Source organism: Brachionichthys hirsutus, chromosome 11 (genome assembly GCF_040956055.1).
Source record: "Brachionichthys hirsutus isolate HB-005 chromosome 11, CSIRO-AGI_Bhir_v1, whole genome shotgun sequence".
NCBI classification, from domain to species: domain Eukaryota; kingdom Metazoa; phylum Chordata; class Actinopteri; order Lophiiformes; family Brachionichthyidae; genus Brachionichthys; species Brachionichthys hirsutus.
This window is the reverse complement of record NC_090907.1, coordinates 7,312,843-7,326,027: the sequence shown is the minus strand read 5'-3', so window position 1 is coordinate 7,326,027 and position 13,185 is coordinate 7,312,843. Positions and strand designations below refer to the sequence as shown.

Here is a 13,185-nt window from a genome sequence, read left to right as displayed (position 1 = left end):
CTTGGAGTGTGCTAAGAATGGACTCTTTATAATATTGTGTTTTGTCCAAGCCGGTAAAAGCCCATTCAGGCGCCAGGCATGGTTTTGGTTCATTTACAGGCACTGATTAAACAGAGTAATATCACGGCAAGCATGGCATGTAGCTTGAATTCAAGCAAGGCCAGACAGAATGTATGTCAATGTGTGAATGAGACAGAAGGGAAGTACGCAGGCCCTGACAGACCCAATGTACCCACTTCTGTACATAGAGGGGAAATAATTGGCTCTTAAGACGTAACGTAACAAAGTTACATTACAAAGAACAGCCTGAATAAATTCGATTGTATTCATCCATTGAATTGTATGTTGAGATCAGCACAGCATCGATCTTCAATGAAAATAAGTGAGCGATGGGATGTTTTTTCATGCAACCATGGTTTTGCTATTCCTCTTTTATACTGATGTTAGCTGTTGTAAATAGTCCATATTAGAGGGCATGCACACACACACACGCACACACACACAGCAGATCAGGACACCTAATCTTTAAATGTTGGTCATTTATCCATTCTGTATAAACTCTTGGTCGAAGAATGCTTAAAAAGAAATTGCCTGCCAAATCGTTCGGCTGGCTCGCATACAGCAGCCCTCTCACCCCGACCAGGATGTTTTCTCTGACTCTTGACTTTACAATGAACCTCTGAACTGGTCGGGACTTACTGCACCACACACCTTTACTCCTACTGGGACTGAGAATCAGTTGTTGTTTTTTTAAATGCACCATTGTCAGGCGTAAACTGTTGGAGTGGTACCAGCAGCATGACTTGAGCTGCTGTGGCCTTGAGCAATTAGCTCAGAGGACTGCAAATGCACCTAACACATATAAGCAGGGCCTGCTTCACTTGTCACAAAATCAATACTGAGCTGTCCCTTAAAGCAGGAAGCAGGGGAGCTTGAGAAAGTGTGAACGGCGTTGTGCCTGTCCTGCCTTTAGCATCACATCCCTTCCCTGTTCCTTCTCTCGGCTCCCCGGCACTGTCAGGGAGCAGCGAACGTGTTGATGCAAGCAAAACGCAGTGGATCACAGGCACATCTCTTTGCTTTTCACGTTCTCTGTTGTTTTTGCAGCAATGGTTGTAGTTTAGTTTGGTTTTCATTCAGCCTGCCATCTCCCTTCCTGAACCAGTCTGCCACGTCTCACTGCTAATGAAAAGAATCTGACCTCAAAGGAATATTTTCACTTTGATTTGACATTGTGTTAACTTAACTTTTGACATTTGTTGCCTCGTAAGCTGATTCAGCTTACTCTGTTTTCTCAGCAAATCCCTGTATTGATAATAAAACAAATATTGCCTTTTCCCTCGCTGGCCTAAATGAAGTGAAATCATTAAGAGTGAAGTGAAAAGGAAAGTAGGAAAAAAAAGCAGTGCTACTCAACCAAATAGTGACAACACCCCATTTTCTGCAGCAGCAGCAGTCAGTGTTGGCTGCTTCTAAATGTGACCAGAAGTGAGTCGTAGGCTAAAACATAAATAAAATATTAAAGACGTTGTTCTTATTAATTACAAACACAACCATCCCATGCAGAAGTGGATGCATCACGTGACTCTGGATGTCTGCCACAAGGAAAACATGCATGAGCAGCCATGTTGCTTCTTTTGGATCTGTTCGACTTGATTCTCATTTAGCAGCAATCCATCATCAAAGTGTGTGAGTGCAGACATGCTGGGAAAGGTAGATAAAATACATCATTTGGCATGTAGCTACAGTCTCTGACTTCATTAGCGCGTTTGTTTGATTTCTGAGAATACAGCTGGAGTCGGCTGCCTGCTTGGGCGGTACAATCATACTTGGAAGCCATACAAACACACTGATATACCCGTGTGTGCTGGTGTGTGTGTGTGTGTAAATAGGAGGAGGTGAGAACCACATATAAAATGATGTGTTCCTAGGTGCGTGTGTTATGTGTGTTGTTGTAACATGTTGCGCTTGCATGTCAGTGTGGGTGTATGTGTGATGCCAGTGCCGTGGGGCAGGAGCACAGAGCGAGGGAGTAAAGCAAGTTTGAACTCAACCTTGGATGTCCTGCAGCTTCCCACTGAGTGGGAGCGTGTGTATGTAAAAGGACGCACAGTCTCCTTCTGGTGGACTGGCAACATTTCAGTGTATTCTAGGAATGGTGGCATTCTTGGATTACAGTCAGACGCAGTAATCCCTTCATTTCCCCACTTCCTGTCATGCTTTGAAGCCTTAACTGATGTAGGAGGATGTTATCTCTGCTGTATTCATTAGCGTTGAATCTGTATTGTGCTGCAATCAGCCAGATAGAGGAATAGAACCCTGCTTGATTATTAAACTCTATTTATTGTCAGAGCATAATGAACATGCAGCTTCAAAGTGTCGGCTTGGGAGTGTGTGCCAATTTGGGATTATGACATGATAATCAGACACTGCTGGCCCATTGATCAGGCCCATCAGCTGAGATGGGCATCCTTTATTGCACTTCAAACAGCACCATGCTGAAACACAAGGGAGCATCTCGACCGCTCTGGTAAGTCTGTTGTTTTTCCAGCGGAAGAGCGGATTAAGAAGGTGTGGAAGGTTCTGTCACTGACTCGCCTCAAGGTGAGTGACAAAATCACTACATCATCAGCATATTTTATCATCTTTGTGCCGGCGGCAAGAGAGCCACTTTGTCAGGGGATCAGAACAGACTTTTATTCAAGTTAAATATCTGGAGATAGCGGACATGGACTCCTTAAATGTGCCATGAAAAAAACTCTTTAGTTTTCCATCTCTTGCTCAGCGCTCAAGGAAGGCGCTTTACGTTGTTACCCTCCAACTCCCCAGAGTTCCAGGGTTTTGGATTTCAATTATGACGTCCTATAACATGTCATAGACAAAGCATTGCAGGAATTCTATGTCAGTGTCTACTTAGATGATGCAAACACTGAATTATTAAAGATTAAAATGATTAATTTTAACATTAAATATGCTACTCATTCAAAAATAATTTATGGGTTCACAGCCACAGGGTGATGTGTTAGTCATGAGCCTCACCCCTCCACGGCTGCTTCACATGCACCGGACGACAGCGCTGCTCCTCAGGCCTCCCCGGTTCATTGCTTTTGCTAATTGTTGGCATTGATTAGAAGGAAAAAGAGCAGAGACACAAAATCCTTACGAGCAAAAAGCGAATCGAGAGAAACATTAACAAATCACTAAGTAGTTGTTTAGTAATGAGCAAGTCCTGTTGTCTCTGGTTGATCATTAAAACACTAAAGGTAAAGTCCATGTAAACACCGGAGGACATTCTTTTGTTGGATAAGACCATTTTAGAAAAAGGACAAACTATTACTTTGAGTAAAATTAGAATAAACTACATATTTCCACTCTTAGTCGTTCCACTCGGTCCATGGCCACTGCAGACCACACAACAGTCAGCATTTCTCACTGTAAAATCAGCAACACAAAGCCTTGACTCAGGAAAAGCAGAACTGCACCAACCCTCCCTCCTTCAGCCTGGGAAGAAAAGATGGTTTAACCCAGATGTATTGTTATGGAGAAACATGCCAAGCTGACTTTCAGTAATATTTCTGCATATTCCATCTGACTCGAGGTCAAACACGAGAGGATTAGCGAGTTGGTAATCCAAGCAGGTGCTGGTGTGGCCTTGGGCTGCTCGATGCCTCTCTGTTCACTGTGCAGGCTGGCTGCTTTGCAGAATTGGGGCACAGCACTGCTCTGGGGGGGATTTTGAGCTAAATAAATAGACAAAATATGAAGGAGCTGGAATAAGAAAGGGTTTGTGGAGAAAGAGGTGATCTCTGCTTTGTGACTGAGTGGGTGAGAGTGGGAGGAGGAATTGGAACAGGTGCAAGGACTCTGGATTTTGTGCCATGCCTGTTTTTAATTATGTCCCCACTGTGGTTTTCTCCACTCTCCTGGTCACCCACATTTTCTATCTCCTTTTCAATTTTCTAATTGCTTGGTTTTAATTAAAAAACACTCAATGTGACAGTGGATCAATTAAAAGTAAAGAAGTGAGCAGAGATAGAGAGCATTATTTCCACAGCATTGTATTGTTTTAGGATGAAAGCTGCTTCTCTCTCTCTCGCTCTCTCTCGTGTGTTTGTGTGTAATTCTGCCTTGTACCTAAAATTGCAGATAATGTTGGGGAAAAAATAATTTACTCTTAGCATCATTATCAAAACCCCAAAATGACACAGCATTGGTAAAGTGGCCATCCAAATTGGATGTAGAATTATTCCATTAATTGCATTGTTTCGGTTTGTGGACATTTAATCCCGCAGCAAACATAATGATTTCAGTGCATTACGACTAGGAAAGCAGAAAATGAGAATCAGTCAACTAGATTATGAGTTGTTCCTTTAACTGAGGTGGGACGGGGGAAAAAAGCTGCTGCTCGTGATTAGATGAGCATCAAACACCAGATCCCAGACCTGCAATCAGTTTAAATATAATTACACAGCACTCTCAGCCAGGCATATAACTACTTCTTCTGTCCTCATTTATCATTTAACAGAATTTGAAAAAAGTTCAATGGAACGCTAACCTGTGGATCAATTTCTATCACGGCGAGGAAACGTATAGCTAAGGAAATAGAATTCACGTTCTAAAGGCCTATTAATAACAATAATAGCCTGGAAAAATCTACAGATTCCATCTGACACATGCATTAATATCCTTAGTGATTTTCAGTGATTTACTGAACTGCAATACATCACACAGAAAGCCTTATGCCATCTTTGAATTTTCTTGTTTCCTATATGTCATGAACTTATTCTGTTATATTTATTCCTCCTAGAGTTCAGTAATATTTATCTGGCCTGTTTGGAGGATGCCTATAGTTTAGCCAGCATGGTCTGATCAGGAGAGACAAATGACAAAAAACTAGAGCAAGGACTGATCTGGAAACAGCTTGGAAAACTGCTGACAGAGTTGATTTGTAGTTTAAAGGTATTAAAACAAGAAAAGGTTAGAAAATGTGGTCGTAGACACTTCACGCCTAAAAATAAACCGACTCAGATGGCAATAGTAGACATAAGAAGATATAGATTTTAATATCTTTAAAAACACTTTTTTACTCTTGTTTTCTGATGATAACTTACAGAAGACTGAATTATGTCAAAGAAAGAAGATGAGCAGGCATACAGTATAACAAGTGACAGGGAGGTGAGGATTTGTGCATGGACAAACACAGTAAAAGGGTTGGAAAATATGACGTGAATGTAAAACAAATGAACAGAAATCAAAATGGGGGGAGCATAAAACCCTGTCAAAACAGGGGGGAGCATAAAACCCTGTCATCATCATCATTAATGTCAGTGATATTGTTTTTTCTCATAGTAATACAGGAAATTATTAATATCAGCACTGCAAGAAGTCTTTGTCTCCACTGTTACAGGTCACATCATTGATACGAACACCGTCTTATTGATAGATTTAATGGTGGTGTAAATGCTGTCCTGTAATTGTCCATCTGTCAATCGGCATTGTTCTTCATCCTCTTGTTACTTCGGAAGCGATTGTCTCGATCTCAGGTCCTCGAGTCGATGAACAATTGCAATCAGTCAATCAAGAGGAGCAATTCTGTCTGATGCCCGTCGTACCAAACTCCATTCAGAACGCCTTTCATCACCGTTCACTGATCACAGGAGTCATCTCAGGTACACGCCCATTTCTCAAAGTCTTTTTCTCATGTTCTTTTGAAGTCAAGTCATTAAAAAAACCGTGTTCCTCACGTTCGCAGTGAGGCTGGCGTGCCTTCTCGCCGGGGAGACCAATTTCAGTGAAACCACACTGGGAAAATTAGAAAGCCCCCCCCCCCCTTTTTTTGACCCCCGGTCTGTGAGGCTCCCGTGGGCTCTGCAACGGGTCCGTTTCGTGTCTTCGGAAAATCAAATGAACAACAGCCGACACACGATATAGACAGACCTGCTGTTATTCACAGCTTCCAGAGACGCATGGTGTTTTTTCCAAGCAAATGAAAATAGCGCAATGCAGTCCTCGTTATATCGAGAAAATTAGCAGCTTAATATTCGGTTGCACAGAAGGAGACATGGAGTAAATGAAGATAAATGTCAGCTTGTGAGCAGAAAATCAAATAACGATGGTGCGTTGAGGCGCGTAGCAGAGGAGCTAACTGGCTCCCCTGCGTTTGTTATAGGACGCCAACGAATGGCACATTCTTCTGTCAGAAATTGGTTAACTTTTCCTTCCTTTATGGAAAAACACACCAACTTGTTAAGATCTGGATGCAACATGAGAATACATTTAGTGAAAAGGATGAACAATAATAGGTATTACTGGTATTAGCTTGTGAACTGAAATTTCTTTGACTCGGAGCGCAACAGTTTGTTTACGCTGTCGTCTCGTCCTCTTTGTCTCAATTTCACCACATTTTGGTTGCACGAGTTCAAGCTGAGTGGAAGAACTGAAGCTTAGAAACTATACTATGACACATGGAGATGAAATCATAACGGCAGTGAAAGCTTGGTCTGCATTAACCTTTCAACGTTCTCTGATTCCTGTGCTGCGAGTCTGCCTGTTGGAGATGTTTGATGTTGGATGCCTGTTTCAGTCTGAACATTAAAGCTCTCTGCACAACACTGACACATATAATCACACTCACACATACATACATAGACGACACACAGGCCTTTTAATTGCAGGGGCAAGAAAGGGTCCGGGGGCTGTGTGTGTGTGTGTGTTTTATTTTTTATTTTGTGATTAGCAGTTGCCAAATCCTCTGAAGGTCAACGGAAAATGTTGTCAATATTTGTCATTATCAAGGCCACAGAGAGGGCATAGACGTGTAGTAAGGACTTGGAGAAGGATGCCCTATTGTTGGCTTGCTGAACCCCACTTGGGGGGCGAACAATGGTCCGCGGCGTGCACTTTTGTTTTCTCCTTGTGACGGTGCCATCTGGAGATGTGTGGTCATGTTTTCCCCTATCCGGGGAGGAATCCTCTTTGTCTGCCATAACCTCTTTGGAGTGATGAACCTCATTGTCGCCCTTCCCCTTGCTGGCCCTGTTTCGAGGCTTTGTGCAGTTCCGGGAACGGCCCGGCCTGGAGGAGTGCACGACGTGGCTCTGCCCTCCAGAGCCCACTGCGACACCGCGATTCAGTGACGGGTTCATCGTGCCAGATAAATTGTTAGTCTGGGCTCTGGACTCTGAAGCTAGGCTGGGTGAACAGTTGGAGAAGTCTTCCTCAGCCAATTCCTTGAGGTCTTTCCCAACCATATCGGCAGGAGTGTGGCAACCCACTGAAGACGTCGAACCTCGGAAACGTTTCAACCACTCCCATAGCGACAGGGCCTTGCAGTCACATGACCAGGGGTTGTCATTGAGGCGCAGGTATTCCAAAGCCGGCAGGGTGTCCAGGCACTGTCCGGACAGCTGTATCAGGGAGTTGTTGAACAGGTACAGGGTGGTGAGGCGTTTCAGGTCGTGGAAGGCCAGGCGATCAACCCACTCTATCTGGTTTTGGTGAAGAAGCAGTCGGTCCAAAGCTCGAAGACCTCTGAAAGTGTTCTGGTTAATGCTCCACAGACGGTTTCCATGCAGGAACAGATGGCTTAGGTTGTGAAGGTCCATAAATGTGTCATCGGGCAGGAACTTCAGATGATTATCCTGCAGAGATACAGAGAGCACATAAAAACGAGACTTGTAAGTCCAACATTGCTGCCCTGGATTACTGTAACCTTAATAAAGTACCGGTAATAGTAAAGACATAAACATGACACTAAACCATCTGCAGAAAAATGCGTGTTTACAATGTTTTGTGTTAACAGGAATTAGGTGCATAAAGGGGAGGCAGTTTGCTCGTGCTGCTTCTAGCCTTTCACTCAGTCGAGACGAGGAGACGCACATGAATGAACATAAATTAATTCTGCAACATCTAAATTAATCAAAATAAACATGCTGGATCAATTTGTTATTTGGAAAAGCGTCCGCCCTAATGAGCTGTAATACAATTGACTCGTGTACCTGCAAGTAGAGATACTGCAGGTTTCTGAGGCCTTGGAAGATGTTGTTAGGAAGTGAACTGAGCCCACAGCGGTACAGATGCAATGCATTCAGCCGACTCAGCCCGTGAAAGGTGTCTTCAGCTAGGGAGCGCAGGTGGCGGTTGTCTCCCAGATCCAGCTCCTCAAGCAGCGTGAAGCCGCGGAAGGTGGAGGGTTCGATGTATGTGATGTTATTGGAGTAGATCCAGAGAGTGACCGTGTCAGAGCTGAAGTGGCCCCGAAGCAAGCGATGGATCTTATTGTTCTGTAGGAAGATGCGCTCGCTGTCGGGAGGAATGCCTTCTGGGACCGTCAGGAAGTTGTGGGCCTGGCAAGAGACGGTGCTGGGTGCAGTGTAGCAGATGCAGTGACGGGGGCAGGACCAGGAAAACTCGAGCCCACAGAGAACCAGCAGGAACTCCAGCCCACAGCCTGGAGAGAGAGAGAGAGAGAGAGAGGAACGAATGAAGTGAATTCAGCAACGCTAACGTGCTGCTGTTTCACCAACGCTTCACATGCTAACATTTACTTTGTTGCACGATAGTCGAAGTACGTCTTATGTGGATGAGGAGAGTATTAGTATTAGTTAAATAACCCGGAACCGCAAAAATCAATTCAGGGATCACATGGAGTCGTTCGAATTTACCATTCGGAGTGTCTGCGGCAAAATCCATAAAGATCCAATTGCGTCACTCCGAATTATAAATGACACCCGTGCTACTCGGAATGTCTGAAGGAAATGTTCTATGACAAACAACCTTCACGTTGTATTTCAGTCTGGACCGAAGTGCTGCACCGACCAAGTGACTGACAGATTCAGATTGCCTTCCTGTCCCTTCCTGTGTGTTTGAACATTAATAATGCAGAAGGCACTGATGCCATCCAATACAGGTGAGGGGAAAAAAGATCAATGAAGAAAATCCACAAGCAATTGAGTCATGACTTTGCAACGAAATTTGTACTCTTATTTTATGCCAAATAGGGGCATGTGTTTCTCAGCCAGGATCCATTTTGTGAGTTGTGGTTGTTTTTATATTGCCTTCTGATTGTTTAGACTCGCATCACACCACCTGCTGCTCATATGTACCTCATCTTTCACCGTTTATTGACCAAATCCACTGAGCCCACAAGAAGCGGGTGCACAATAACACCTGCTCTTGCAAGCTACCAGCCATTTCATCGAGGTGCATTGGATCCCTGTTGTGATGCTTTTGTCTGATTCAACACAAATGCTGCCATTTCAGAAGTTACCTCGTCCAATATTCTAGCCAACATAGGGAGATTTAAGTGTCATTAGGAGTCTAATCCCTTCCCCGATTCAATTGTCACAGTTTTACAGGGAGCAGAGGCTATGATCTGTCTTTCTCTGCTATTTAATGAGGCATGGATTGCTTATTTAAACTTGAAATAAAGCGCTTTCTGATTACATGATTCCCTTTATCCCTCAGACAGGAGTTGCAACTCATCCGCAACCTCATAGAAAATAAGCACAACTCACAGCCCATTATGAAAGTTCCATCCGAAAATCCCCGGCTGTCTCTAACCAAATGTATTATTCACAGCATATTGCAGGCTTGATTAACTGCCTCTAATCGATATGACTCTGGTGCCTTTCAACTCAGCTTGTAATCCTCTGTCTTTTATGTTGGAAATTCAGGACCTGCAGAATTACTCTCCTCCCAAAAGACAGGTGCATTTATCTCATATATTTTCCTGCCAAACTGTGGCTTAGATGTGACATTCAGCATCTGACTTCACTGACCTTAATACTCTGCACCTCGTTGCTGGAGCATGGAGGTGCAGTGCAGAGCTTCATAATCCTATGAAGCTCTGCCACTGGGCAATAATGAGAATGCATGCATTGTTCTAAAACAGAAATGTGTCCGCTAAGTGTAGCGATTCTTCCAGGTTTAAAACGTTGCATAAGAGTTCATTAATTTTTGTGGGGGATGCAAGGGAATACTGTATGCTGTGGCCACAACAGACCTTTGTTCTTTTTCATAATGATATACTGTATAAAGCACAGAACATACTGGTTTGGTAAATGAGTGAAAGTAAAAGCTCTTGCTATTTGATATGTGCTCACCTTTCATTACGACATTGGCCTTTAAAGTAGAAACAACCGTTTTTACATTAACTCTGAAATGCAATGACGCCTATTTCATTTCATCTGCCCCAGCAAGGATCCATGTGAGACATTCCATTAAAGCGATCTTTTTCTCAATCTAGTAATTACATTTTTGGAAGCCTTAAAATATTTCCATTAACACTTTAATTCATGCATGTCTGTAGAAAGTATGCGAGGTAGGTACGAGATCTCGAACAGGAAAATCACCAGAGCAGGTGAGGCTCATTGGAAAAGCAGGGGAATGAGAAAGCACTGAAGAAGCTGCTTGGATAGTGAAACCATTTGAATCAGTGATCTGCTAAACACGTTGGCCACGAGGATGCACCGCCGCTCCTCAGCATGTCAGGGAAAAACAACAGGTGATTTCCATCTTGCTCATAAACTGTTCATTTAAAATTGCTTTTAACGGTTTTACCAAATATCTATTTGCAGAGTTGAACATTAGTAATGGTGGAAATAGCACCAATACATGCATCTGCAAACCAGTCCAATTGCAGTAGCAGTACACATGCAGGTTTGTGCAATCTCTAGCCGTGAAAGCTTCCAGAAAAGTTGACGTATAAGTCAACTGTGGGTGATGCCGTCCTCTATTACATGATTTTTTCTTTTCCCTCTCAGAGATATTTAACACCTGAAGCTTTTTAACTACAATGCTTCAAATGGAAATGTTGCAGTTCAGAAGGTACACATTTAAAACTTGAATACTGCATGCAGAGCAGAGAGCTCGTTTATACCTGGTTGCTATAACAACGTTATCTCTCCTTAGTTCTACCCTTTAGAAATTGGCAAAAACATTTTTTTTTCTTCTTTCAGAGCATTCTCCACCTTCCTGTACTCAATCACGTTCATCCACTCCACCTGTCTTTCCTCAGCCACCGGCTAACCATCTCCCAATCAGTCTCTCATATACTCTGCTCAGCCCTCGGTTCCCTGCTGGATTGCTAGTCTTAAACCTACTTTCCAGCATTTCTGTGTCTGTTCTCACTACCCTGTACAGGTTCTGCCTGATTTCTGGATTCGGCCCGTTTGTCTGATCCTTCTCATTTTTGTCTGCCTGTTTGGATTGATTGCGTGGTTTTGTGATCGCTGCTTTTTAAATTAAAATACGGATTTGGATTCCACTCTTCTGTCGTGTTTCTCCCCATCAGTTCTGTGCCATGCTGAGTTTATATATTCCTACGTTCCCCTCCTATGAACAAAATCCTCATCGCCACGGTGTTTGTAGATGATGTGAATTCATGATGTGAATCCTGGTTCCATGCGCAAAGTATGTGAGATGCTCCACTCTGCATGCAGATTGAGAAATGAGGGAGAAGCATTTCCATTTCCCTTGCTTTCAGACACACAGAGATGTGTGCTGTCTCTTCAAGCTGCATTTTAAATGGAAACATTCCCGCCTGTCAGCTGACTGATACCGCCACCCAATATATTTAGACACTCAAAAATCTCATTTATATCCTGATGCACACATTGATTGATGCTTGCATTGACACAATCATGTCACAGAATCAGTATATGTGATTGGCTGCATGTATTATAAGCTCTCCATGAATACACTTAGACACACACTTCAGCATTAACGCGTGTCAGCATTGGATTAGACAGATCATGTCTGTTTGACGTAAACAAAAGGCTAAATGAAGCTTGTTTACAGAGGTTTGAATGGGGAGACCGGTTTTTCAGCACAGAAGAATGATATGCAATCTGTCCTGAAATGACAATGTAAGAAATAAATGCATTTATAACTGCACTGTGGCTCACACAATGGGCCATTCAACTCAAATTGTATCATATAAATAGCTTTGGACACAACAGAGTTTATATATCCCAATAATGTCTGCTGGAATTTGGGATAATAGAGGAAAAGGCTTTGAAAGAGAGCTAATATGTTTCTGAAAAGGATGAGATGCAGCAATTTATGTCTGGAGTCTGGGTTATGCTTTATCCATCTCATCCCCTTCCAGTCGCTCCCCATCGGCTCCTTTGTCTTCCCAAATGGTTATGGATGACAGATGCTATTGGCACCTCCTCACAGGCAGAAGTCACATTTGACCCCTTGACTTCATCGACACCACGTTCCCCCTTTTTGGTTGGGTGTGTTTAAAGGGAAATAGGTAAATATATGATTAAGACCCAACGGCTCAGGTCCCCTGACAGAGCGAGAAGTGGCCGCTGAGAATATTAGCGAGGCATAGTTCACGTTAAATTTGCCCTCATGAATAACATAAGTCTGCTAATAGGATGGAGAAGGCACGTCTATCAAGTTGCATGAGTCTGCCCGTCATTAGACTGGACAAACTCAATTTCCTGTTTCTCTCTCCAAAGACTCCGATAAGCTCTCTAGTCTTTCAGCTCCTGCTATCGGTTGGTTTTAAATAATGACTTGACTTCCTCTGCTCTCACAAGGTGTTTATAGACATGTTCACGCACACAGTGGTTATTAATGCCCAAGCAATATAGCAAATTACAGACTGAATGGGTTCATTTTTCTGAGGATCAGGGCTTAAAATCTGTCTGACGAAATGTAATAAATGCCAATATTACTCCATGGAGCTAAATGCGATGCCACTATATGTAATAATCTGTAATATTATACTTTGGAATATTCAAATCCATATCATGCAATGTTGCCTTCTGAATGCAATATCTGCATGTGAATGAATGAATATTAATTTCCTATATAAAAGCTTTTTGGTATGCATTAAGACCACATTTTTTCAAAATAAAGAACAAATTAAGACCAAAATGAAAATGTGTGAGTGTTACGGGTCAAAGCGGAGGCAAAGCAGGTCATCCACTCATGGGAGGATTAATGGTTCAGCCCCTGGATAACTTGTGAATGCAACATGAATTCTAAAGAGCTTAGAGTTTGTTTTGTATTTGGTCCATTATTGGACAATTTCTTCTTACGTGGAGGTTGTGTATGTCATGGAATAATATAGCTGGCATTATGTAATCAATTTCTTTGGATAGAAAGAGAAACTTTGTTTTGGTAAAATAACTGCAAATGTTCAAAAAGACTATCCATTCATAGCGTATT

General features: G+C 42.7%; 1 protein-coding gene across 1 annotated transcript in view; it reads right to left on the bottom strand.

The window, feature by feature from the left end:
* Positions 1 to 6,758: 6,758 nt before the first annotated feature.
* The window catches only part of rtn4rl1b (reticulon 4 receptor-like 1b), a 29,309-nt gene continuing 22,882 nt past the window's right edge, over positions 6,759 to 13,185 (bottom strand). The window contains exons 2-3 of the mRNA XM_068745765.1: positions 7,998 to 8,449; positions 6,759 to 7,640 (exon numbers count right to left, since the gene is read on the bottom strand). Coding sequence (XP_068601866.1) covers positions 6,759 to 7,640; positions 7,998 to 8,449 — 1,334 coding nt within the window. The remainder of the gene's footprint in view (positions 7,641 to 7,997; positions 8,450 to 13,185) is intronic.